The sequence below is a fragment of the Peromyscus californicus genome, unplaced genomic scaffold, assembly GCF_007827085.1.
Source record: "Peromyscus californicus insignis strain IS unplaced genomic scaffold, ASM782708v3 Scaffold_4__1_contigs__length_199733344, whole genome shotgun sequence".
In the NCBI taxonomy this organism is placed as follows: Eukaryota; Metazoa; Chordata; class Mammalia; order Rodentia; family Cricetidae; genus Peromyscus; species Peromyscus californicus.
This window is the reverse complement of record NW_026294562.1, coordinates 163656361-163683025: the sequence shown is the minus strand read 5'-3', so window position 1 is coordinate 163683025 and position 26665 is coordinate 163656361. Positions and strand designations below refer to the sequence as shown.

The window sequence follows — 26665 nt, the reverse complement described above, 5'->3', positions numbered from 1 at the left end:
GTTTGTTTGGCTTACATAACCTGAGTCACATTCCACTAAGGGAAGCCCAATGCAGGAACTCAAACCAGGTGGGAATCTGGATGCAGGAACTGATGTAGAGGTCATGGAGGAGTGCTGCCTACTGGCTTGCTCAGCCTTCTTTGTTATAGAACTCAGGACCACCAGCCCACGGTGGTACTACCTACAATGGGCTGGGCCCTCCCTTGTCAATCACTAGTTAAGAAAATGCTCTATAAGCTTGTTTACAGCCCAATCAATTTTTGTTTTGTTTTGTTTTCTGAGACAGGGTTTCTCTGTGTAGCTTTGCGCCTTTCCTGGAACTCGCTTTGTAGACCAGGCTGGCCTCGAACTCACAGAGATCTGCCTGGCTCTGCCTCCAGAGTGCTGGGATTAAAGGCATGTACCACCACTACCGGGCAACCCAATTTTATGGAGGCGTTTTTTTAAAATTGAGGTTTCCTTCTCTCAGATGACTATAGCTTGTATCAAGTGAACATAAAACGAGCTGGGACACTCTCCAAATGTGCTGCAGCCCCAACACACCACTCTCTTTTCTTTAAAAAAAAAAAAAAAAAGGACAACAAAGATTTCTTTCTTAGCTGTGGAGGCTCTAAGTTCCAGATTAGAATGAGAGCATGGTCAGGTTCTATGGGCCTTCTTCTCATGTCACAGATGGGTGTGTTTTTACATGTCCCACATGGTGAAGAGCGTTTTTCTCTCTCTCTCTCTCTCTCTCTCTCTCTCTCTCTCTCTCTCTCTCTCTCTCTCTCAAAGATTTATTTATTTATTATGAACACAGAAGAGGATACCAGATCTCATTACAGATGGTTGTGAGCCACCATATGGGTGCTGGAAATTGAACTCAGGCCCTCTGGAAGAACAGTCAGTACTCTTAGCCTCTGAGCCATCTCTCCAGCACCTTTTATTGGTTTTTCAAGACAGGGTTTCTCCGCGTAGTTTTGGTGCCTGTCCTAGAACTCACTCTGTAGCCCAGGCTGGCCTCGAACTCACAGAGATCCGACTGGCTCTGCCTCCCAAGTACTGGGATTAAAGGCCCTCTCTCTCTCTCTCTCTCTCTCTCTCTCTCTCTCTCTCTCTCTCTCTCTCTCTCTCTCTCTCTCTCTCTCGGTTTATTTGTTTATCGTGAATACAAAGTTCTGTCTGCATGTATGCCTGCAAGCCAGAAGAGGGCACCAGCTCTCATTACAGATGGTTGTGAGCCACCATGGGGTTGCTGGGAATTGAACTCAGGACCTCTGGCAGAACAGCCAGTGCTCTTAACCTCTGAGCTATTTCGGCAGCCCCCTCTCTTTTCTTTTTTATATATTATTTTATTTCTCATGTATGGGTGTTTTGCCTGCATGTGAATCTGTGCACGATGTGTGTACAGTGCCCAGGAAGGCCAGAAGAGAGTGTCAGATCCCCTAGAAATGGAGTTACAGACAGTTGTGAGCTGCCATTGAGTTGCTGAGAATTGAAATCGAATCTTCTGGAAAAGCAGACACTGCTCTTAACTACTGAGCTATTGCTCCAGCCCCTGGAGCTTTTTATCCAAGAGAATATATAAATTGTTGAGCTGGGGAGATGGCTTATCTTATTTTTTTAACCATAATTTTTTTATATTGATTCTTTGGGAATTTCACATCATGCATCCCAATCCCACTTATTTTCCAGTCTCTCCATAGTTACCCTTCACCCTTGTAGTGTCCCCCTGCAAAAGGATATTAAAAAATAAAATAAAATAAAATAAAAAATGTTAATTAAAACAAACACAAAACAACAAAAAAGTAAAACAAAAACAAGCACACACACACACACACACACACACACACACACACACACACACACACAAGAACCCACTTTGCTCCTCCATCAGTCTTTCCCACCTCTCCATCACCTCTTCATTCTTAGTGGCAGTGGGAGCTGCGGTGTGTCATTCAGTAGACCCTTGTGTCCCAACAGCTTTACCTGCTCATGTTCATTGTGCAATGAGTTGTTGGTCAGGTTCAAGGCCTCTGGCTTCTGGTACACTATAAATAATGGACCCCCGCCAACCTTCCCCTCCGATATCCTGCTGTTGCTCTGAGTCATGGGATACTGTGGCTATGGTTATGAAGGACGTACTCCAGAAGGTCATAGATGGGGTAGGTATTGGTGTGGGCCAACTCGAAGGCCTGTATGTGTGCCTGGGGTGGCAGTTGGGTGGCTCCTCTCTCTCTCTCTCTCTCTCTCTCTCTCTCTCTCTCTCTCTCTTTCTCTCTCTCTCTGAGACAGGGTTTCTCTTTGTAACAATCCTGGTTGTCCTGGATCTCACTCTGTAGACCAGGCTGGCTTCAAACTCACTGAGATCCACCTGCCTTTGCCTCCCAAGTGCTGGGATTAAAGGTGTGCTCCCCCACTGCCCGGCTGGTGGTTCATCTCTTAAAGAGCTTGTGGCACAAGCAAAGGGACAAGGACAAGTCCCCAGAATCCGTATAAATGCTGGGTGGGTATGGTGGCTCCGGTCATCCCAGCCTCAGAATTCGGAGACAATCGCCAGGGCAAGGTGGTGAGATGAGCCGTATCAGCAAGCTCTGGGTTTGACTGGAAGAATGAGCAAGATTCCCAACATCGACCTCAGGCCTCCACACAACACCTGGATACATGTGCACCCACACATTCAAACACACACAGACCACACTCGTGTGTGTGTGTGTGTGTGTGTGTGTGTGTGTGTGTGTGTGTGTGTGTATGTGTATATACTATTGTCAAATACTTGGCATTCTGCCTTTTGCTCTAAATTTATTATGATTGGAAAAACCACCCAAAAGATGATACCGATTTTATTGGTTTATATTTAGATTGTTTTATCAGACAAGGTCTCATAGAACACAGGCTGGAGTTTGCTATGTAGCTAAGAAAGACTTGAACTCCTGATCTTCCTGCTGGGAGTACAGGTTTATACCATGACCAACTATGAAAAACACAAACCTTTCAACGATTAAGACGGTCTTCTGGCCAGGCAGTGGTGGCGCACACCTTTATCCCCAGCAGAGGCACTTGGATCTCTGTGAGTCTGAGGCCAGCCTGGTGTACAGAGACAGTTCCGGGACAACCAGGGCTACACAGAAAAACCTTGTCTTGAAACAACACCCCCCCCCAAAAAAAAAGAACAAACAAAAAACCAAAACCAATCCCAAAACACAACAACAACGACAACAAAAAGCCTTCTGAGTGAGCTGGACCCCACTGCAGGACAGGAGCCAGAGAGGCCTTGAGCTGAGCTGCGGGGGCTCCTGGTCCCGCTCAAGGATGTGACTGGCTTGCCTGGAGGTCTGCTATTAGGCCTAAGCTTGAGTGAGGGGAGCAGCTTGTTCAGCAATCCGTGTGGGAACACAGTGGGGAAGGGAACTTGCTACCTGGTGTTTGAGGCCCTCCTCCCTTCCAGTTTCACTTATGAACCTAGCCCATAATAGTTGGCTTTAGTTTGAGCCATCATACCATCCCCATGGATGTCTCCAGTCAGACAAAGCCAGCACGCATCCCAGCTCTGTCAATCATTGAGTCAGCGAGGCAACTCAAGGTGGTGAGGTATCTGAGCTTCCGTTGGGTTTAACCGGGGTAGGGGTGAGGAAAACCCAAGTGGGGAGGAAGAGAAAGGTGGGGCCAGCTCGAGGATTGGGTAAGACTACAGGAAGACTCTGTGGAGACTCACAACAGCGGGAATAGTGGAGAAAGACACCTTCTCCCCGGTCTTTGCCCATCTCAGTCCAAGGAAAAGATGAGCGGCTATTACGGCAGGGGCCACCAGGCATATTTGTAAGTTCGTGAGCTGGGTGTGGTAGCACACGCCTGTAATCCCAGCATTCAGAAGGTGTAGACAAGGGAGGACCTGGGCTACGTGAATTCTTGCCAAGAAAAAAAAAAACTAACAACAACAACAAAGGGTCAGCTGTAGCGGTACACACATCTATAATTAAGATGCCACCAAGGAGCTGGGTGGTGGTGGCGCACGCCTTTCATCCCAGCACTTAGGAGGCAGAGGCAGGTGGATCTATGAGTTTGAGGATAGCCTGGCCTACATAATGAGTTCCAGGATAGCCAGGGCTACACAGAGAAACTCTGTTTCCAAAATCAAAACCAAAAAAAAAAAAAAAAAAAAAGATGTCATGATGTCACCAAGGATCAAGAACTTAAGGTAGGGGGCTGAAGATATGGCTCTGTGGTTATGGTCAGCACTTGCTGACCCTGCAGGGGACCTTGGTTCAGTTCCTAGCACCAAAATGGTGACTCACAACCACCTGTAGCTCCAGTTTCAGGGGATTTTATTCTCTCTTATGACTTCCATGGACACTGTACATGCATATGGTTCACACACACATCAAAAGAACTGAGGGCAAGCCGGGCAGTGGGGGTGCACACCTTTAATCCCAGCACTCGGGAGGCAGAGGCAGGCAGATCTCTGTGAGTTCGACGCCAGCCTGGTCTACAGAGTGAGTTCCAGGACATCAGGGCTGTTACAAAGAGAAACCTGGAAACCCTGTGTCAAAAAATAAACAAAACAAAACAAACAAACAAAAAGAACTGAGGGCAGGCTTGGGTCATATGGAGAGATCATCTCAGAGACCACTAGGAGAGCTGCAAACTGGAGAATTTCAATAAAAATGCTGAAAGTCCTACCACATGGGTAGAGATTGCATACAGGCTGGGCTGCTCCAATGTCTGCATTTGCTTCTATGTGGCCAGTGGAGGGAGTCCTCCAGGCAAAGGTCACACTGCAGGCCCATACACAGGGCTACTCCACAGAGGGGTTAGATGCAGAGTATTTAGGTAGGACTGAGAACCCACCCCCAGTTTGCAGGATTACAGGCCCCTGTGTATGTGGTATGGCTGTGTCCTGGGATGGAAACAATGCATGAATACAAAGTTCACACATACAGGCCTTCTCTTCACAAGGTAGTCTGTGATACTGAAAGAGACAGCTCAGACCAGACAGGCTGGCACCCACTGGGCTCTGATCTCTAGAACACAGAGCTTTCAGGTCTTTAGATCCAAGGCTCTCAGACCCAGGGCCAAGAGCTGTAACACAGGCAGCTGTGGAGGGTTAAGACATCCCCATACCAGCCGGGCGGTGGTGGTGCATGCCTTTAATCCCAGCGATCGGGAGGCAGAGGCAGGTGGATCTCTATGAGTTCGAGGCCAGCCTGGTCTACAGAGCGAGATCCAGGAAAAGGCGCAAAGCTACACAGAGAAACCCTGTCTCAAAAAACCAAAAAAAAAAAAAAAAAAAAAATCCCCATACCAACTGCCACCGAGATCAGAGGAATACAGACACACACACACACACACACACACACACACACACACACACACACACACACAGAGAAAAGAACTGGAGAGTAGTGAGCAAGAATGGACAGTGTTGAAAACCCAAAGTTTCTAGAAGACACTTTGATATGCCCATCTCTAGAATTTATTTGCTTATTTATATCCTTATTTTTGGGACAGGATCTCACTACATAGCACCTGTCCATCCTGGAACACACTATGGAAACCAGTCTGACCTCAAACTAACAGAGATCTGCCGACAACACTGAAACCTGCTCCATATTTCCGAATTTTAAAATGAAAAGTATTTAAAGTCTTAGCCTGGCCTGATGGTGCACACCTTTAATCCCAGCACTCAGGAGGCTGAGGTTGGACCACCACAGAGAGTTTGAGGTCAGCCTGGACATTACATCGAGACTATCTCAAACACACATATAGAGAATTTAAAAATACCAACCTGGTCTTGGTGGTACAAGCCTATAGTTCCAGCACTCAGGAAGCTGAGACAGGAGGATCACCAGTTAGAGGCCAGCTTATGCTACATGAGGAGGCTCCGTCTCAAACAAAATAAAATGTGCCTCATCATCTGACCTGAAGATGGTGATCACCCCTGGAATATATAAGGGGCCCAGGCCACTACAAAGGTCCTGTAAGTGGAAATCGGAGAGTCAGTGATCCAAGGAGATAAACAACTGTCCACTGCTGAAGATAGAAAAAGAGGCCATAAGTCAAGGGCCTCAAGTAACCTCTGGGCCTCCCAGGTGGAGCCTGCTCCCCTGCTAACATCTTTGATGTAGTGAGATGTATTTCACTGTTTTGATGTTGGCACAATTAGCAAACAGATCTGTTTTGAGTCACCTAGTTTACAGGCACAGTTAATAGAACACCATGCACTGACAAGTTATAAGTGACTGTTCTGAGGGTCACAGTTCCCTGGGTAGCTCTTTGCCCTCCAGTTTAATGATGAACCTGGTTGTGTGGGTTGTAGGCCTGACCTGGAGGCATGCCTGGCCTGAGGCACCCATGTGTTGTCTACCTTCTCAGAAGCCGCTCATGTCCCCTCACACTCCCAAAGGAAAGTCCCTTATTGTTCATCCAAGTCCAGGTTCAGGAATTCAGAGGTCAGGGGGGTGGTGAGCAATGTGTGTGGCCAAGGAACTAGGTAGGCTGGAGGAGAGAGGTGACTAATTGAACCGTCTGGGCTCAGCAGCCCTGTGGTTCCTGTAGCTGGTCAGTCAGCACACAAGCTCTTTTGATCAGTGGAAGCTAGAAGTCAGAATTCTTCCTCAGCAATTCTAGTTATAGACGTATAACTTATGTTAAAAATCTAGTATGTTAGTTGAGGGTCACATGCAAGAGGATGGAAAGGCAGCTGTGGTTTTCCTGTACCTTCCACAGAGACATCTTGCCCAGCCACTGCAAGAAGGAACCTAAGGCAATTTCTGAGCATCTCGAAGCAGGGAGATGCACAAGCCGGACGCCAGCCATGGATTAGTACGGTTCAGGCCAGACCAGACTTCATAAAGCAGGGGCAGAAGGAAACAGCCTCTTCTTACACTGGGTGGTCTGACTTTGAACAAGGGATCTTCTTGGGGTCCCTGATTCATGTGGGGGTACGCCCCAGCCTCCTCTTGACTGGTGGGCATGTCTGGAGTGCTGCACTAGGGGCTGGAGGCCCCCAAGGTGAGACAGCCTTCTCCAGCTGCTCATGGGCCCTCTGGCTGGTGGATCTTCCTATGAATGACCAGCTGAAACTTCCAGTCAAAGCTGCACCCACAGTCCCGGCAGAAGTGGCGCCTCTGGCCTGCATGGCTCTTGCGGTGGATGACCAGCTGTGACTTCCAGCTGAAGCTGCGCCCGCACTCCACACACACATAGCCCCGAAGGCCAGTGGAGCACCGAATGGCTGGCTCCCGGGACATCTGGGGTGGCCTTTCCAGGCCCGGCCCACGCAAGTGTGTGCGATGGTGGATGACGAAAACAGACTTCCAATCGAAGCTGAGGCCGCACTGCTCACAAGTGTACAGCTTCCGAGGTGCGGGCCTAACCGGAGCTTCGAGCAGTGGTGTGGGAGGCAAGCCTGGAGGGTCCTTGCAAGGGCTTCGGCTCTCGCTTGGAGAGGATGTGCAGGCTTGAACTAGCTCTGGACCTGCAATGGCTCCCACTTCTGGGAGATGGCTCCTGAGGGACTCCGGTCCTGCGTGTGGGGTCTCCTGTTTTGGCCTCCGCTCAGACTCAACTTGTATATCTGGCTCTAGCAGCGGCAGGCTTGCTGGGGTGGGGAGAACGTTCATTTGGGGGCTCAGTTACATGGGTGCTTGCACAGAAGTGTGGGGGTGGGCACCTTCTGGTAGGAAAGAGATGCAGCCAGATGCTGGGCCGCTGCACCGGGAGCCCCAGTGGGGGCTTAGCGCATGCAGGGAAGCACAGTGGAGGATGGGGCAGGGAAGACAGAACAGAGAGAGGGCCATCAAACCTCACCCTGGGACACCACTGTGCCGTACTTCTCCAGCATCACGCCCCAGTACAGCTCTTTTTGTGATGAGTCCAACAGGCCCCACTCCTTCTGCAAGGATGCAACCAGTCACTGCCTCTCCCACCCCGCCTCACATCCTTATCCACCACCCAGTGGGTGTCAGGTTACCTAGTTTCTATCTGCAACAGGCTAAGGACTAAGTCAGAACTGGCATTTGTGAGTACTGGGTCAGCTTTCGTCTGTCAACTGTCTTCTCAGTGACCTATCTCAGTGATGGCCAGAAGGACGAAACTGTAGGTAGGTTTTCGACAGAGACACTGTGGCTGTCCCCCATCCTTCTTCTGGTCACTAAACTGTGTACAGGATGTGCTGGAAAAGGCCAGGAGACTACCTGGAATTCAGCCACTTTCTGTCAAGACTGATAAAGAAAATTGAAACCTCCTTGGGGTAATTTTTTCTTTTGGCCTTTATTGGGGTCTGTATGTGTGAGATTGGGTCTATGTAGCCCAGGCTAGCCTCAAACTCATTGTGTAGCTGAGGATGACTTTAAACTTCTGATATTCCTGTCTCCACCTCCTGAGTTCTGGGATTACAGGTGAGTGGTACCACACCCAGTTTATGAAGCGCTGGGGATAGAACCTAGGACCTCGTGAATGCTAGGCAGGCACTCTACCAACTGAATTACATTCCCAAAACCTTTATTTATTTAATTTTATTGTTTAGAAAGAGGATTAAGGAGCCAGGCATGATGGGGCATACCTTTGATCCCAGTGCTCAGAGGCAGGGGCAGGCATATCTCTGTGAGTTCAAGGCCAGCCTGGTCTACATGGCTAGTTTCAGGACCGTCAGAGCTGTGTAGAGAGATGCTGTCTCAAAGAAAACAAAACCAAACCAACCCCAAAAAGGTGGCGGGGGGTGGGGTGGGGTGGGGTGGGGTTGGCAACACTAAGGTTGAGAATAATGAAGAATTTCAGGACTGTGAGGAGGTGAGGAGGCAACAGTGGTGGAGAAAGCTTGGGGGCTTCCTGCCAGCTGCTTCAGGCAAGGTCTGAAGAGGGTGAGTTTGGTGGCAGGACAGCGGCCGACCTATAACGGCCTTCCCAAGGACAGAATTACTTGCCTAAAAGATCTACCTTTTTCTCTGTCCTAACGTCTGCCATATAGGTCTTTGGTAGGTTGGGAAAAATAACAGAATTTCTAGGCTGCATCTAGAGGTGATGCTGGCCGGAAGCGAGGACACCAGAGAGGGATCCTAGAGGGGTTTCTTCACTTTGAAGCACCCCTTAACTAGACATTCTATTGAGGAAGCCAGCTCCCAAGTGGAGGGGCTCAGAAACAGGGAGAAGCTGGAGAGGACAATATCCCTCTCCCCTCCACATTAACTATACACACTCAGGTCGCAGGGGCTTTTAACTAAGGTTCTAAGTCACTGTACTTTGAGAAGAGCAGTAGAGAGGACTTGAGGCATGTTCAGGGAGAGTGTCTTGATCTGCTCTCAGGAGTGCAGGGATCCTACAGTGCAGTCTCCTCTCCACCTGCACACATAACAGCTGGCCCATGGCCTCTGGGTATTGCAAACCTTTCCAGTAACTGACTTCTCTGGAGGTGAGGAAGCCATGCCCACCAGTTCTGGCCACTCTGGACCAGGCCTGAGACCTGAGGCCTAAATCGTTTCCAATGGGAGACTACCAGTCTAGTCTTCAGCTCTCAGGACCTGCTGGGAGGGAAGGTATTTACTACTCAGGAGTAGTAAGAAAAAAACACATGAGTCACTGGCAGGGGATCCTACAAGACCACAGGGCAGAACACAACCACCAGAGACACTCCCCCTCCACACCCATGGCCTGCGTTTCCTGCTGGAGGCTGCTTACCTGGATCCTTCCTGGGTGGGAGGATGTGGAGACTGGTTCCTGGTGTCCAAGATGTCCCTCAGGGGTCTGGGCTGGAAGGAGGGGACTTGGGGATACTGAGAAAGATAGGCAGATGGGAAGGAGTGTCAAGCTGTAATTACTGCATTGACCTTGGCCTGCCTCTGCCATGTGACATGGTGGGAGGTCAGCCTTATCTTGTTGCATCACAGAAATCCAGCTTTATAGTCTCTCTAGGGTCTCTATCCCAACTGGGGACATGTAGACTTATTTCAGGAGTCTCAGCCCTGGTACAGTCTCTCCTAGGATACCCCACCCCCCAACACACCCAGGGCTTTGAAATTCTGATGTTGCATCCCCTCACCCATCTCCTGTCCATCAGCACTGGCTTCCTCCTTCACACTGCAATCGATCTGGGTAGATCTGTCTATCCCGGCATCCTGTGGTGCCTCTGCTGGACCTGCCTTGGAGGACTCCATTGCTACTGCGACGTGGTGGCTCCCAGAAGACTCCTTTGTCTTTGCTTCTGTAAGAAGCATCTTTGGCTTCAGGATGTGGGCTGTGATCTGAAGAGAAGCATGTCACAGGGGCTCTACCTTCAGTCTGTCCCTCTAAGAAGCTAATGTCATTACACTCACCCAGCCCAGCAGCTGCCCAGGATCATGTTGCAGCCCCTCAACCAGGGCTGCAGCCTCCTCAGGGCTTCCTGGTCGCTGCCCTTGAACCCAGGCCTGGATCTCGGGGGGCAACACCCCAAGGAACTGCTCCAAAATCAGCAACTCTATCATCTGCTCTTTGGAGCGTGACTCAGGTTGCAGCCATTGGTGACACAACTCTCGAAGCCGGGACAGCGCTTCTCGGGGCCCCTCTACCTCCTCATAGCAGAAACCCCGGAATCTGAGTCGCGCAGCCTCAGGCTCCTCAGTGGTGGTCTTGGAGTCCCTGAGGGATAGGTGTGGGGGGCCCAGAGGAGATGGCATTCTTGTTTTGAAGGGTCTTTTTGGAGCTGACAAGAGGGACCTACAGAAAAGGAGGAATCAGAGTGTCATCTAAGGCCAAAGGCACCCACCAGACCCCTCCCAGAAGCCAGGAAAGTGAACCCTGAGGTCACAAGCACTTCAAGTAAGGTCATGGGAGGTGCAAGCGCATAGCAGTTGAGACTTGGAGGATGCCTTAATGATAAATGCCTGGGTGGAAGGTGTCCAAGGACCTTCTAGGAAACTGCAAACGGCTGGTTCAAACATTGGGTGCAAGAGAGGACTACTGGGAAACGAAGGTGGCTCCCCCAGCAGACAAAGGATCAGGAGGGCACAGGTAGGACCATTGTCCAAGGTGACCTGGAGCCCCGAGGCTTTAGGCAGAAGGCAGATCGGGTTGTGTTGTCTGAAGAGTTGGCTCTAGGATTCGAGTACATCACCTGGGGCAGAGCTGAAAGCCTGGGTGTGCTCCCAGGGGCCTATATGGGTGTGGTGACAGTGCTCGCTGACCACAGCGTAGCTGTTGATGCACACACTGCTTCAGCAAGCAAAAGCCAAACCAAACAGCCCTGTGTTGTGTGGAGTCGTAAAATGGAACTTGCGTCCCAGTCCTTAGGTTCTGGATTGAAACCGGCTCTCCGGGGGCACCTGTCTTGTCAAGGAGAACCTTAGAGTTGAGGGTGTTGGTCTCTGACACGGGAAAGGGGAGGGTCTTTCAGGAGGAAGGGGCCCAGCGTTCTGGGTTCGAAGGCTTGGGGGCGCTCTTGGAGTTCGTCCAGCCCAGCCAGGAGTGAGCTCACCTCTGACGCCTCGGGGCGCCTCGGGAGCTCGGAGCACTTCCGGAAAGTGACACCGCGCGTCCCACCGCCACTCACAGAACGCCCCGCCTTGCGCGTTACCCTACCGGTCTGGCCAATCCTGCACCTGCCCCACAGACACGGCCCCCTCCTCTCGGACTACGTCTCCCGTGAGCCTCAGCAAGGACGACAGCGCGTTTCCAGGGTCTCTCACGCGCGAGGTGCTTCGTTCCTCTCCTTGAGCCCGGTGCCGCAGAGTTCCAGGGGTTCCCTCTTCCGACCGGGCAGCCGATCTCCCTTTGCACCCCAGCCGAAGGACTCACCCACTGCGGACCCGGACTGCGGGTTAGCGTCCTAGCGCATGTGCACAGCGGACCTGGTTTCTATTGGGTGGTGAGGTGTCCTGACCAATTAGAGCTGACGCTCATTACAGAAGGTATCATCGTTCCATGTGTCTCCTAGGTAACAGCTAGTGCACAAACCTACTCCCTTTTGCTGTTCCCAAAGCAACACTTGTTAGCGTCGCCCTACAGCCCAAGAGGACTAGGTGGCGGTTCCAGACGATCCCAGTGGGAGGCAATGTTGGGCGAGGAAGACCCAATATTCCCTCTGTTAACACCCGGTTAAGCTCCCTTGGTATTGTGGGGGCAATAGGCCCATGGGTGGGCAAGCGTCCTGAGGAGGTAACCATGTGATTACCCCCTCATTAACAGTCTTTAGATAACAGTACTGCAAATGAGGATGGAGGTTTCTGTCCGAGATTATGAGACGCACTCAACCTTTAATTTGGAGGCTGCAGTTAGACAAGGTGACCTATGTTTATTTTTTTCCAAAGCTTTTTGGGAAAAGGGCTTTATAAAAATAAAGTTAGAGGTTTTATTTATTTGTTTGTTTTGGGGGGACAAGGTAAAAAAAAAAAAAAAAAGTCCCCGGCTGGCCTGGAACTCATTCAGAAATCTGCCTCTGCCTCCAGACTGCTGAGATTAAAGACGTGGGCCACCACACGCCCCAGTTAATGGCTTTCAAATTTAGTTGCAGATGGCGTGAGTTTTGTTTCCACATACCCAGAGTATGAACCTTGATATAATCATTCAATCCTAAACTGGATCTGTGTATTCTGGTTTCTTATGATTCCTGGGACATCCGCCCTCCCCTCACCCTACCCGTCTCCCCCTTGGCTGCCAGCTGCTGGCGGAGAGCAGCAGTTCTCAACATCTGAAACTCCTGAGCAGTTATGTGGGTAGAGTTTGTCAACTCGGCTTACCAGCTGAACTATCTTGAGGTGAGGTCTTTCACAAGAGTCTCTGGACACAACTCTCACACCCACCCAGTGGGGAGAGGCTGGGCTTTAAGGGGCTTCCCAGGGAGCTCTCCCCGGGAAGCACCTTTGTTCTAGGGTTCCCGTCCGTGGTTAGCTGGATCCCAAGCCTTCACTGTGCTGCGGGGTAGACCTGTTCCCCCAGGGCTTTAAATCTAGAACTGAATATTTACCAGGTAAACAACCATTGAGCTAGCCCCAACTCCCTTAATTACTGTGGTTATATTGGGTTGATCAATGTAACCATGAAAAAAAAATTTTTTTTTCTTTTTGAGGCAGAATCTAAGTTCCCCAGGTTGGCCTCTCAGCCATCTTAAAGCAGAGGGCTTATGGTGACCTAATGACCTTGCCCTTAGGGTAATGAAATAGAAATTATACAGCAAATGGTCTATGAAACTGGGGTATTGACATTTTCTCTTGGGGTGGGGGGGACATTTCGGTCACCAGTCCTTCTTGCCCAACTGTGTGCGGTCTTAGAAATGCTGAAAATTGCCGGGCGGTGGTGGCGCACGCCTTTAATCCCAGCACTCGGGAGGCAGAGCCAGGCGGATCTCTGTGAGTTCGAGGCCAGCCTGGTCCCCAAAGTGAGTTCCAGGAAAGGCGCAAAGCTACACAGAGAAACCCTGTCTCGAAAAACCAAAAAAAAAAAAAAAAAAAAAAAAAAGAAATGCTGAAAATGCTGAATTTTAGCCAGGCGGTGGTGGCGCACGCCTTTAATCCCAGCACTAGGGAGGCAGAGGCAGGTGGATCTCTGTGAATGAGTCCAGCCTGGTCTACAAAATGAATTCCAGGACAGCCAAAGCTGTTGTTAGAGAAACCCTGTCTCAGTGGGGGGAGGGGGCTGAATTTTAAGGTAAAAAACTGATTGGGACTCTTCAGTCACCCATGTTCTTGTAACCCCAATAAACTTATTTGCCAAGAGGGACTTAGGACTCTTTTGTGTTTTCTCTCTCCCTAATTGGGGAGTGTAGGTTTATGTCTGCCCAGGAAAATCATGAGACAGGCTCCATGTCAGCTCAGTATTTGGTTTCCCTTGAAGAAGGGATGACTCATCTACTCCTGGCTTCCAGGTGCCACTGTTATTCCGTTTCCCCCATTGTTACCAGTAGACCTATGTGAGCTAAGAGTGGTGCATGTGTTTGGTTGTTTGGTTGTTGGGGTGCTTGTTTTCTTTTCTCTTTGATTTTTCAAAAAGATGCAGTTTCTTTGTGCAGCCTTGGCTGTTCTAGAACTAGCTCTGTAGATCAGGATGTCTTCAGACTCACAGAGATCCACTTGCCTCTGCCTCCAGAGTGCTGGGGTTAAAGATATGCAACACCACCTCCCTGTGGATTTTCTTTTCTCTTCCTTCCTTCCTTCCTTCCTTCCTTCCTTCCTTCCTTCCTTCCTTTCCTTTCCTTCCCTTTCCTCTTTCTTTCTTTCTTTCTCTTTCTTTTTCTCTCTTCCTTCCTTCTTCCTCCCTCCCTCCCTTCCTTTCCTTTTCTTTCTTTCTTCCTTCCTTCCTTTCCTTTCCTTCCCTCTTTCTTTCTTTCTTTCTTTCTTTCTTTCTTTCTTCCTTTCTTTCTTTCTTTCTTTCTTTCTTCTTCCTTCCTTCTTCCTCCCTCCCTCCCTTCCTTCCTTTCTTTCTTCCTCCCCCCCACTTTTTTTGAGGCATTTTTTCTAAACCCTAGTTTGGGCTCTAACTCTCTGTCTTCCAGCTTCAGTTTTTCCCAGTGCTGAAAATTCAGGCGAGTGCTACCAAACTTAGCTGGTTTAACATTTTGACTTAGAAAGCCCCAGGACATTTTTACAGTCACAGCTTGTTAAGAGGGGTCAACCAATATAGCCATAGTTGCCCGGGAAGACCAGACATAGGGGCACAGAACAGTTCTGGGTGTTGGAAGATGAAAATTCAAGAAGGGTAGAACTAAAGGGCAGTAGGGACACAAGCAGAGGAGGCTGGTGAGGAAGAGAAGATGGTATTGATCCCAGTCTGGGCAGGGCAGGAAGGCTCAGGACATGTGCTTCAGGTTTCCTGTGACTGTTGGGGAACTCGTTTGCTCAACATATAGCTTCAGTTCTGAGCCCTCCTGGCATTACACAGTTGCATCCAAGAGGAGCTGAGTAGGCCTGCTGAGTATTAGGAGGCCTAGCTCGGAGAACTTGCCTTTACAGGGTTTGGGGCAGCTAGGTCCTGCACAACACCCCTCCTTGCATGAACTCATGAGGTTTAGTGGAAGATGTATCTGATCCCATTGGCAAATGGGTGGGACACATGTGTCTTAAGTATAGGATAGCTTCAAGATGGGTTGTGGGTTTTTCTGTGGGGGGGGTTGTCTTTCTGAGACAAGGTCTCACTATGTAGCCTCAACTGCTCTGGACCTTGCATATAGAACTGCTTGTCTGTCTCTTGAGTGCAATTAAAGGTATTAATCAACACATCTGAACTTTTCCTTTTTTTTTTTTTCTCCCAAACTGTCTTAGTAGCCTCACACTGGCCTCAAACTTGATGTGCAGTCAAGTCTGATCTTTTAACTCCAGATCCTCCTGTCTCAGCCTCCCAAGTGCTAGGTTACAGGTATGCACCACCATACCTGCAAGGTTCTTTAGGTCATGACCCTGCAGTTCCCACAGGGCTGGAGTCGACTATGCACACGCACTCAGCCTCAGTAGCAGACGCCATCACAGCACTGCCTTGGTCTTCCCACTCTTTTCCCTCCCACGGTCTGATCCACAAAGCCTCATCTTTCAACAGAACTGCTGCTCTGGGGCCGTCCCACTCTGCCCAGGTCTCCTGGCTTCCCCCACCCACCTGTGGCCACCCGGGGGATGTAGATAACCCATCCTATACTGGGCTGCAGACAAGCTCTATCTCTACCCTATGGCCCCTCTGAGAACCCAGATTAAAGCCAAATCTCCAAATCTCTGTGCTGACACTCCAGTGGCGTGTTTGTGTACATCCATTTAATACTATCTGCATTGTTTTAAGGTAAAAACAAGTATTACTGTTCATACAGATGTTAAAAATGTCAGGGTATCTCAACTCTTTTGTTTGTTTTTCAAGACAGGTTTCTCTCTGTAGCTGAGGTTGTCCTGGATCTCACTCTGTAGACCAGGCTGGCCTTGAACTGAGAGATCCATCTGCCTCTGCCTCCAGAGTGCTTGGATCAAAGGCATGCGCCACCACACCTGACTGATTTTTTTCTTCTTGAGATAGGGCCTCAAACTATCCTTGAACTCCAGAGGTGGGGCTTCCAGGTATGTATCATCAAGCCTAGTTCTTAGTTTTGTTTTTTTTCCAAACCTAGTTCTTCGTTTTAATTTCTTGATACAGGGTTTCTCTGCATATCTCTGCCTTCCTCTGCCTCCTGCATGCTGGGATTAAAGGCACATGCCACCACGCCTCCATTTCCCTGTTGGTGTTGCATCAGGTCCAAATGGGACCTGGTCTAATGCAGGCTACAAGAAGCAAACTGCATCTCACCCATCTGTCCTCACCATTCTGGGTCATTATACTGGCAAGGGCGGTCCAGAAGTCATAGGAAATGTCCAGTCCTTCCTGCTCAGCTCTTCACCTTCTGACCACAGTGGGGACAATGACAACAGGGAGGTACATGATGGCTAAGCCCAGCAAAAATAAGCAGCCCTCTAAAGTTTGTACCGCCACTTCAGATGTTGTGAAGGTCTAGACTTGACTTTACAGGCTCCATCTCAGGGAAAGGGCCACCATCTCAGACCACCTGCTGTACTCAGTTCCAGGAAGGACCTCAGGAATGTGCCATGACAACTCGAACAGATGCAGAGCAGTATCCTCCTGCAGACATCCTGTCTGCGGTTTATGGTCCTTGGAGATATCTAGATAATCCTGCTGAGCAGTCCAGATAATCATGCTCAGCGGGTTGTGGTTCCCCGCCAAAAGTCTAACCCAATGGTTTCAAATGTGGTTTTGTGCCCAAAGTCTAGACCAATAGTTTCAAAAAATCACCTTGCCCCATACCCCTTCTACCCAATCCCAAGTTGCCAATTCCCGGCTTGTGGTTTTTCCCTATAAAAACTCTCTACACCTGGGCTCTCGGCCGCTGTCACATTTCCTTCCATCTGCTGTGCAGTGGCCAAGGTTGAACCTGAATAAAAGGACCCTTATGTGCTTGCATCAGAAACTGGCTCCTTGGTGGTCTCTGGGGTTTCTCAAAACAGGTACAACAATGTAAAGGCTCATATAGCATGGGCTTTGGTAATGGTTGATGACAGGCTTGGGTGAAAATGGGAATAAATGCTGAGGAGGAATCAGCATTGTTGATCTGTCTTACAGTGCTGAGAGCCATATCTTCCCCACAGGTCTCTACTTCCTACTAGTGGGTTATGCCAGCCCTTCAAGCATGGTAGAGTAGAGGGAAGGGATTGTGGTCGGAGACTGCAGAAGTCCATCTAAATTCAGTCCTGGTTCTGTAGTCTGTGCTCCTCAGTTTTCTCATCTGAAGTAGAACTGCCAAATACAAGACCCACAAAGCCGATTACTCTACAGTACCTAGCACGTCTGTCCGTGAGTCAGTCTACTTGGACTTTATTTGGATTCTGTTAGAGCTCTATTTATTTATTATTTGTTTGTGTTTGTTTGGTTGGTTTTTTGAGACAGTGTTTCTCTGTGTAGCTTTTGGAGTCTGTCCTGGAACTCACTTGGTAGCCCAGGCTGGCCTCGAACTCACAGAGATCCGCCTGGCTCTGCCTCCCGAGTGCTGGGATTAAAGGCGTAAAGGCATATGTTACTACATCCAGTTGCTAGAACATTTTTTTAAAGATTAATTAATTAATTTATTAATTAATTTATTTATTTTGTATACTGTGTGCCTGTGTTTCAGAAGAGGGCACTAGATCTCACTATGGATGTTTGTGAGCCACCATGTGGTTGCTGGGAATTGAACTCAGGACCTCCGGCAGAGCAGCCAGTGCTCTTAACCTCTGAGCCATCTCTGCAGCCCTTAATTTTTTTATTTATTTATTTATTTATTTATTTTTGGTTTTTCGAGACAGGGTTTCTCTGTGTAGCTTTGCGCCTTTCCTGGGACTCACTTGGTAGCCCAGGCTGGCCTCGAACTCACAGAGATCCACCTGGCTCTGCCTCCCGAGTGCTGGGATTAAAGGCGTGCGCCACCACCGCCCTTAATTTTTTAATACTCCCCTCTATTGGCCCAAATCTCCTTCCTTCTTCGTTTTCCCAGGGAGAAAGCTGAGGTTCAGAAACAAACCATTTATTTGCCTGAGGCTGGCACCAAGGAAACTGAATGCCCTGAACCCTGGGGGTGTCTCTCCAGCTGTTAGTTTGGGTGTAGCCAGAGTCGTTTGGCCATCTCTACCTACTCCTGCTCCTTTCCCGTTTCCACAGTCAGGAAACGCTGAAGTGTCATCAACATGAAGATAATGTCTATAGGATACCCACTGATTCTGGAGGCAGTCCTTGTCTGCTCCACCAGTCCCAGGGGGTACATGCGTACTTCGGATGCCTCTCCAGAATGGCTTCTTTCAGGGTATAGGTGTGAAAGGTGGCTGAACAGCAGATCTTGTCATATGTAAATGGCACTGACTGGCAAATTTTCCCCATACCTGGTTCACATAACAGGGCTTCTCGGTGGATTTGCTGAGGACACAGGCTCTTCAACAGTGAGTGAAAGGGATTCAGAGAAAGCAGGGAAGGGCACTGCTGTGACCTCAGGTCTCAGTTAGCTTTGGGACCACTGCTGGGCCTAAGGTGGCCTTGGGAGGTGTACCATCTAAGGATGCCCCTAGAGACCTGGCTTGAGAATGCATGCCGCCCCTGGGCCTCCGAAGGGCCTTCTCTCCGGTGTGGATCCTCTGGTGATGGAAGAGGGCAGGGCGCTCACGGAAGGCACGGCCACACTGCGTGCACACGAAGGGCTTCTCACCCGTGTGGATGCGCCGGTGGCTGAGCAGCACTGCGCCCTTGGCAAATGCCTTGCCACAGTCCCCGCAGCGGAAGGGCCGTTCGCCAGTGTGCAGCAGCTGATGCTGTGTGAGGTTGGAGCTGTGGCTGAAGGCACGGCCACACTGTGGGCATGAGAAAGGCTTCTCTCCGGTGTGCACACGCTGGTGCTTGAAGAGTGAGGAGCCCTGACTGAAGGCTGCGCCGCAGAGGGAGCAGGCATAGGGCTTCTCCCCGGTGTGCGTGCGCTCATGCTGGATGAGATGCGAGTTGCGACAGAAGCGGCGACCACACTGAGCACAGGCATAGGGCCGCCCTCCTGCGTGGATCTTGCGGTGCTGGCTGAGGTTGGAGCCGTGGCTGAAGGCCTTGCCACACTCGCTGCAGTGGAAGGACTTCTCGGCCGTGTGGATGCGCTGATGGCGCACCAGCGAGGAGCTGTGTCGGAAGGCCTTGCTACACACCATGCATGCATAGGGTGTCTCCCCACTGTGGATGCGCTGGTGCTGAGTCAGGTGTGACGTCTGGCTAAAGGCCTTGCCACACTGGGAGCACTCATATGGCCGTTCTCCCGTGTGGGTGCGCAGGTGCTTGAGGAGGTCTGAGCTCTTCACGAACACTTTGTTGCATGCCCTGCATTCAAAAGGTTTGTCCCCGGAGAGAAGACCTGGGCCAGCCTGGAGGGCCTCGCCCAGCTCGTCCCATATTGGGGGCTCTGGAATACTGGGGTCTATCTGAGATTCGTGCCAAGTCCCACTAATTCCACGTCCCTCATGGGGGTCTGGGATGCTTTGGAAGACTCTCCCAGGAGTTGGCTGCATCTCTGGCTTTTGCTGCTCGGCTACCTGTGACTGCTTCCCTGGGGCCAAGAGGTCAGAGAAAGCCTTCACTCTGGGTGAACTATCTTCAGGAACCCCCACTGGGGAGGTCAATCGCAGGCTCACAGTTGCCTCATTGCTGCTGGAACCGAGCAGTAGCTGCTCCCAGTAGATCACAGATACCCCTGTGGGTTTTCTCTGCAGAGACGGGGAGGCACTCTGGTGTCTCTCCAGGATTTTTGCATCAGGGCAGGCACCAGCAGGGATCCCATCAGGACCGTCACAGGTAACCCCTGGAAGTGCTGCATCTCTAGACACGTGTCTGTCCCTTGCATAGTAATTGGATCCTGAAGGCAGAGGAAAGATAGTTATCTGGGTCATCTGGCCGGCCAGGAAGTGACCACAGCAGAGTGCCTGGGCCGTCAGGGGACTCTATGAAGTGAGTGTAAAAGAGTAGGGAGAGGGGCTGGAGAGATGGCTCAGAGGTTAAGAGCACTGCTTGTTCTTCCAGAGGTCCTGAGTTCAATTCCCAGCAACCACATGGTGGCTCACAACCATCCGTAATGAGTTATGGTGCCCTCTTCTGGCCTGCAAGCATGCATGTAGGCAGAACACTGTATACATGATAAATTAAAAAAAAAAAAAAAAAAAAAAGAATAGGGAGAAAACAGGCGTAGGCTGGCCCTGGGAGAAGTTGATAGGGAAGAGCTAACAGCTCTTGGCCCTCCTGGCAGCAATGGCCGCCACGGTCGAGACTCTGCACTGGCTGTCCTGGGGGACTTTCTCTCAGCACAGCTCCCGAGCCTGCTTCTCCTTGTGCTCAGCTCTGGAGTCTACGAACTACTTATCAGTCTGTTTGCTGACTGCCTTTCCCTGGCATCCCCACACTGCACAGCAGTGTCCTGGCTGATGCTGTGTGTGCAGTGACAGGAACAGCCCGACCAGACGTGCTCAAACAACAGCTGGGAAGGAGGGGCGGCCCTGCAAATGTGACAGCTCCATGTGGGAAGGGAAGCCACACAGCACAGGCGAGGCAGGGCCTCGAAGGAGTCCTTTCCCGCATGGACGCAGCACCTGTGCCCTGCAAGCTTTTTCTCTAAGGGCAGGAAGGGCCACAGGATGAGTAAAGGATTCCGAAAGGGAAGAGAGCGAGGTTGGAGCCAGGAAAGGAAGGTGATTATGATACCAAGTTGGTCCTGAGTTCATCCTAGGTGGAGCCCAACTCACCAATGCTGGGTCTTCTGTGGGGGCGCCCGCCTGGGCCTGTATCTGTCCTATTGGGAACCCAGGGTTCCTCACCACGCTGGAGCTGGATGATCACACGAGGCCGGGAGACAGAGAGCCCTATGATCACACGAGGCAGAGAGGCAGGGAGGAGGAGCATGGGAGGTCAGCCCCAGCTCAGGACAGTTCAGCCTCAACAGAGAGCAGGACGAGGGATAGCATGGATATCAACCATGTAATCTATGTACCCAAAAGGTCATACCACACAGGAGGCTCACAGGGCCAGCTTAAGGGTTTCCATAAGGAACCACTGGGTCAGCAGCTCCAAATGAAGGCACTAGAACCCAGGCACAGAAGAATGTAGCCAGCCAGCACCTCAGGGATACGGGAAATGGTTGAACTTATCAGACTGCATGTGTTCAGGGCCCCATCTTTCCTCACATGGTCCATGGATAGAGGGCCCCACTCATAGACAGCTAGGGAGAGAGGGGACAGTTGTAATGGCCCCCAAAACTGGTAACCTCAGCTGGCTGCCATACCTGGTCCCAGCTTTGCTTCCAATGGAGGATTCAGGGCTTTACCTATGGAGTCTACAAGTGCGAAGTTTTCCAGCATTACATGGCGGTACAGGGCCCTCTGAGCTGCATCCAGGAACGTCCACTCCTCCTGGGAGAAGTACACAGCCACGTCCTCAAAGGCCATCAGGCCCTATAACAGCAAGAATAAGATAGTGTCTATGCTATGGCTGTGTGAGGCAGGAACCAGCTCTTTGTCCTATGGCTATCTCTCCTTAATACTTCTTAGACACTTATCTTCCTTCCCTGTAGTACTGGCTCAGGAGGCAGAGGCAGGTGTAGCTCTGTGAGTTCAAGACCAGCTTAGTCTACATAGTGAGTTCCAGGACAGCCAGGGGCTATGTAGAGAGAGCCTGTCTCAAAACACACACACAATAGCTGAGTAATGGCGATGCACACCTTTAATCTCAGCACTTGGGAGGCAGAGGCAGGCAGATCTCTGTGAGTTTGAGGCCAGCCTGGTCTATAGAGTCCAGTTCCAGGACAGCCAAGGCTACACGAAGAAACCAAAACCAATACAACACAGACACATACAAAGTTGGCTCTTTGTAATAAACATAAATGGAGAATCCCAGTCACTTCTATGGGGGTAGGGTGGGAGTGGCCTCATCAATCTGGTAGACATACAGGAAGTCAACCTTCTTCCATACCAGTGTTTCATTTCCTTTCTTCTCTTATCTACTCCTCCTCTTGCTCAGCCACCTGCTGGATTCTTTCCCTCAATAGCCACAGGCTTGCCTTTTTTTGTTTGTTGTTTGTTTTTGTTTTTGGAGACAGGGTTTCTCCGTGTTGTTTTGGTGCCTGTCCTGGATCTCACTCTGTAGACCAGGCTGGACTCGAACTCACAGAGATCCGTCTGGCTCTGCCTCCCGAGTGCTGGGATTAAAGGTGTGCGCCACCACTGCCCGGCATGTGTCGTCTTTGTAGTGTTCTGTGCATGTGTTTGCTTGCTCTCTTCATAGAGAAAACTTATGAATGAATGGAGGCAGTTAAAGGGCAAAAGCCACCACCGCCGGCTCAGGCTTGCCTTTCTTCATCGCTCTCAAGTCCTAAGTGACCACCCCTGATCAAGCCTGTGAAACTATGCCCCTTCAGTTCTCAGATCTTGACTCAAGACACCAAGATCAGTTAACTGGACATCTATCACTTCAGGCCCACCAAACCAGTTCACTCTGGGACAGCACACACTCCTGGGTTTCTCCACATCTACAGTCATTCCAGCATCCCAGATGCTTAAGCTGACAAGAGAGTCCTTTACTTATAACTCTGGTTCTATAAACCTGACACTTCAGCATATCTACCCATATTTAAGCCACTTTAACCACTACCATTACTAGTCTGGTCCAGGGCCCACCATCATTCCCATGGACTTTGTTCTGCATAATGATGCCTCCTCCATGTCTCTCCTACACTCAGAAAAGGATGCTTTCAAAATCCTAACTGAGGGGCTGGATGCAATGGTTAATCCCAACATTTAGGAGGCAGAGGCAAGTGGATCTCTGTGAGTTCAGGGCCAGCCTGGTCTACATATCAAGTTGCAGACCAGCTAGATCTACATAGTGAGACTGTCTTAAAACAAAACAAAACAGGAAACTATGGCCAGAGAGATGGCTCAGTGGTTAAGAGTGTCTGCTGCTTTCCCAGAGGACAAGAATTCAGCTCCCAGCATCCACATTAGATGGCTCACAAGTGCCTGAAACTCAGCTCCAGGGGAACCGACAGTCATGTGCATATACCCACACACAAATGCACATAATTAGAAATAAAAAATCTTTTAAAAAACCCTAACTGGGAAACTGTCCAGGCTATGTTTAAAGCACTCCGTGTCTTCCAATGCCTTTGGGACAAAGTCCCAACTCCTCTGCCTGATAATTTCAATCATACACGTCCTCCCTTCCCTGTTCATTCCACATCTAAACTGCTAAGTTCCAGGCTGGGAACATAGCTCAGTTTGTAGTATTTGCATGGTATGCACAAGGCCTTGAGTTCCATCCCCAGTAAGGTAAAAACTGGGTGTGGTGGTGTATGCCTGCAAATCCAGTACTCAGGAAGTGGAGGCAGGAGGACCAGAAATGCAAGACCATTCTTGGCTATGTATCTAACTTCTGGACAGCCTCAAAAGAAGAGTCAACTGCCTTCAAACTATAAAAGTCTCACGGTTGCTTTTGCACGTCTGGGTTCTTCCCTTTAACTTTCTTCCAGCCCTTCCTTACCCTCTTGGCTATCCCAAGAGAGGCTTCCACACCGGCCACCCTCACTGACCTGGATTACGGTGTTGGAAACAACTGCTGACCTCCCCACAACACACAGCAAGAGGGCAAGCCAGGACATGGTAGGATCCCTACACTCACCGGCGAGGTATCTGTCAGTGGCCAGGTCGCCGCGGTCCGAATCTGCAGTGGGGGCGGGGCGCGACGGGCGGGAGACCCGGGCATAGCCCGTCCCCGCCCACGGCCTCGCGCAGCCCGCCGGGGCCTCAGTTTCCCGGTCAGACGAGGGCGCTGTACGCCCAGAGGACTGCTGATGGGCTGCAGCTGGGGGATGGAGCGTACGTGGCTCCAGGAACGGCCCTAACGGTCTCAACCGTCGCCTACGAGTCAACGGGGGAAACTGAGGCTCGGAGGAAGGGCCACCGGCTTACAGAGCAGACCTGTGCTGAGCCACGGCCCGAAGCGGGCAGCTGCGAGTACCGTCCTCACTTGCCCTAGTCTTGGGTCCCCAGAACCTCTTGGAGAGTGCAGAGTCGGCCCGGTCCCTCACGCACCAATCAGGATCACCCGTGTGGCCCGAAGCCGGTCTGCAAACTGACAACCTAGGCCGCCGGAAGCCCCGCCTCCCTGGCTGGCGTTGGCCAGTGCACACTACCGATGCTTGGGTAAACGTAGTTCCTGCTGGCTTGCCTGAATGACAGGCGGTGCCTTCCCAGTAACCATGGACACGGCCAAGCATCTTTCCCCCGACTCCCCTAGTCCTGGCGGAGTGCTGGAAAGAGAAATTGACCACCACCGTGTCGTTTCTACAGGCCTGAGCATCAACAGGCTCCCCTGGGTCGGTTCCCGCGCCCGGTAGGCGGCCCTAGACCAAATAACTAGAGATGCGCAAGTGGGAACTTTGCGGTTTCCGGAGGCAGGCAACACTAACCAGGCGCACAAAACAGAAAACATAACAGGAACCGCGCCTTGAGAATCAGAGCAGCAGCCGGTGTGGTAGCTCACACCTTTAGTCTCAGCACTCGGGATGCAGAGGCAGACGGATCTCTGTGAGTTCAAGGCCAGCTTGGTCTACAAATCGAGTACCAGGAAAACCAGGGCTGTTACACAGAGAGAAATCCTGTCTTGAATAAACAAAAAAAGCAAAACAAAAAAGGTGCGGTGTGTGTGTGTGTGTGTGTGTGTGTGTGTGTGCGCGCGCGCGCGCGCTCATGCTGAAGAGATGGCTAAGAGCAATGTTCTTCCAGAGGACTTGGGTTCAATTCCCAACACCCAGCATCCACATAGCAGCTCATAACTGCCTTTAACTCCAGTTCCAGAAGATCCGACAGCCTCATAATGCACATGAAACAAAAATAAAAAATTTAAAGGGTGTCGGGGGTCGGGGGGAGAGCTCAGTATCTTTAGACCTGATCCGAATTTAAGACTCAATCTGAGCCCAGCATGGAGGTGCACTCTTTTAACACTCAGAAAGCAAAGGCAGGAGGATGGCTGTTAAATTCGAGGCCAGCCTGGACTACATAGTAACTTCCACTCCAGTGAGAGCCATATAATGAAATAACACCCCAAAGCCCAGCTCTGCCAATTTTCTGCTGTCTGGCCCCAGGGGACAGGGTTGGGTTTTGACCTCTCTTTGCAGCTCCCTGCTCGCGTCTTGTAAAGAGTCACGGTCAACAGGGCATAGGAGTAAGGACAGAGATTCAATAAGAAAAAGTACATGTAAAAATGTCATAATGACACCAGGCAGTGGTGGCGCACGCCTTTAATCCCAGCACTCGGGAGGCAGAGGCAGGTGGATCTCTGTGAGTTCGAGGCCAGCCTGGTCTACAGAGCTAGTCCAGGACAGACTCCAAAGCTACAGAGAAACCCTGTCTCGAAAAACCACACACACACACACACACACACACACACACACACACACACACACACACACACAAATGTCATAATGAAGCTGGGCGGTGGTGGCACACGCCTTTAATCCCAGCACTCGGGAGGCCGTGCCAGGCAGATCCCTGTGAGTTCGAGGCCAGCCTGGTCTAAAGAGCGAGATCCAGGACAGGCACCAAAACTACACAGAAAAACCCTGTCTTGGGGGCTGGAGAGATGGCTCAGAGGTTAAGAGCACTGACTACTCTTCCAAAGGTCCTGAGTTCAATTCTCAGCAACCACATGGTGGCTCACAACCATCTGTAATGAGATCTGGTGCCCTCTTCTGGCCTGCAGTCATACATGCTGTATACGTAATAAATACATAAATCTAAAAAAAAAAAAAAAAAAAAAAAAAAAAAAAAAAAAAAAGCCCTGTCTTGGAAAAATTAAAAAAGTCATAATAAGGGCTGGAGCACGGTTAAGAGTTCTGGCTGCTCTCCCAGAGATCCTGAGTTCAATTTCCAGTAACCACATGGTGGCTCACAACCATCTCTAGTGGGATCTGATGCCCTCTTCTGGCATAAAGTTGTACATGCAGATAGAGAACTCAAAATAAATCTTTTTTTAAAACGTCATAATGAGCTGGGGGTGGTGGCACATGCCTTTAATACCAGCACTCGGGAGGCAGAAGCAGGTGGCTCTCTGTGAGTTTGAGGACAGCCTGGTTTACAGAGCAAGTTCCAGGACAGCCTGAGCTGTACACAGAGAAACTGTTTTGAAAAAACAAACAAAAACCCATAATGAAATTCACTACTGATTTAAAAAAAAAAAACTAATAAGAATAAAGTTAAGAGCCGGGCGGTGGTGGCGCACGCCTTTAATCCCAGCACTCAGGAGGCAGAGCCAGGCGGATCTCTGTGAGTTCGAGGCCAGCCTGGGCTACCAAGTGAGTTCCGGGAAAGGCGCAAAGCTACACAGAGAAACCCTGTCTTGAAAAACAAAAACAAAAACAAAAACAAAAACAAAAACAAAAAAAAGAATAAAGTTAAAAGAAAAAAAAAGAGTCGAGGCTAATTTTGCCATCCCTTATTTTCAGACCCTTGCACAGATCAACTGTTATTTTTTTACATTTAGGCTGCTTGTCCTAAGGCTACCTAGTCCTCACCTTTTCCCACACATCACAATATTGATTCTTCATTCCCTCGGGATCAGTCTAAGTGTTTGTGATTTTGGAAAGGTTGGGCAGTCTCAGCGCAGACTGACCCTGTTGTTGAAGGACGGTAAAGGGTTTTCTCTGTATTGTACCACC

At 50.3% G+C, this 26665-nt stretch overlaps 2 protein-coding genes across 8 annotated transcripts in view; both read right to left on the bottom strand.

Moving 5' to 3' along the window:
- Nucleotides 1–5415: 5415 nt before the first annotated feature.
- Nucleotides 5416–13204, bottom strand: Znf446 (zinc finger protein 446). Of its 3 annotated transcripts, XM_052761472.1 has the most exons (6): nucleotides 11429–13202; nucleotides 10290–10671; nucleotides 10016–10217; nucleotides 9655–9749; nucleotides 7789–7873; nucleotides 5416–7579 (listed from the first exon to the last, which is right to left on the bottom strand). In XM_052761472.1, exons 2-6 carry the CDS (start codon nucleotides 10629–10631, stop codon nucleotides 7014–7016), a joined length of 1290 nt encoding a protein of 429 aa, XP_052617432.1. In that variant the 5' UTR covers nucleotides 10632–10671; nucleotides 11429–13202; the 3' UTR covers nucleotides 5416–7013. The 3 variants fall into 3 exon arrangements, with proteins under 3 accessions (XP_052617432.1, XP_052617433.1, XP_052617431.1); XM_052761473.1 differs by having other exon boundaries at nucleotides 10524–13204; XM_052761471.1 differs by having other exon boundaries at nucleotides 10290–13201.
- A 4751-nt stretch (nucleotides 13205–17955) lies between these two features.
- The window catches only part of Znf324 (zinc finger protein 324), a 29160-nt gene continuing 20450 nt past the window's right edge, over nucleotides 17956–26665 (bottom strand). For 3 of the 5 annotated variants that reach the window (XM_052761448.1, XM_052761449.1, XM_052761450.1), the window contains 3 exons: nucleotides 21242–21410; nucleotides 20706–20822; nucleotides 17956–19825 (listed from right to left, as the gene is read on the bottom strand). In XM_052761448.1, the coding sequence (XP_052617408.1) occupies nucleotides 18429–19825; nucleotides 20706–20822; nucleotides 21242–21404 (1677 nt within the window). In that variant the 5' untranslated portion in view covers nucleotides 21405–21410 and the 3' untranslated portion in view covers nucleotides 17956–18428. Of the gene's footprint in view, nucleotides 19826–20705; nucleotides 20823–21241; nucleotides 21411–23628; nucleotides 24124–26665 lie in introns of those variants that run through there. The other 2 variants (XM_052761446.1, XM_052761447.1) reach the window with 2 other exon arrangements.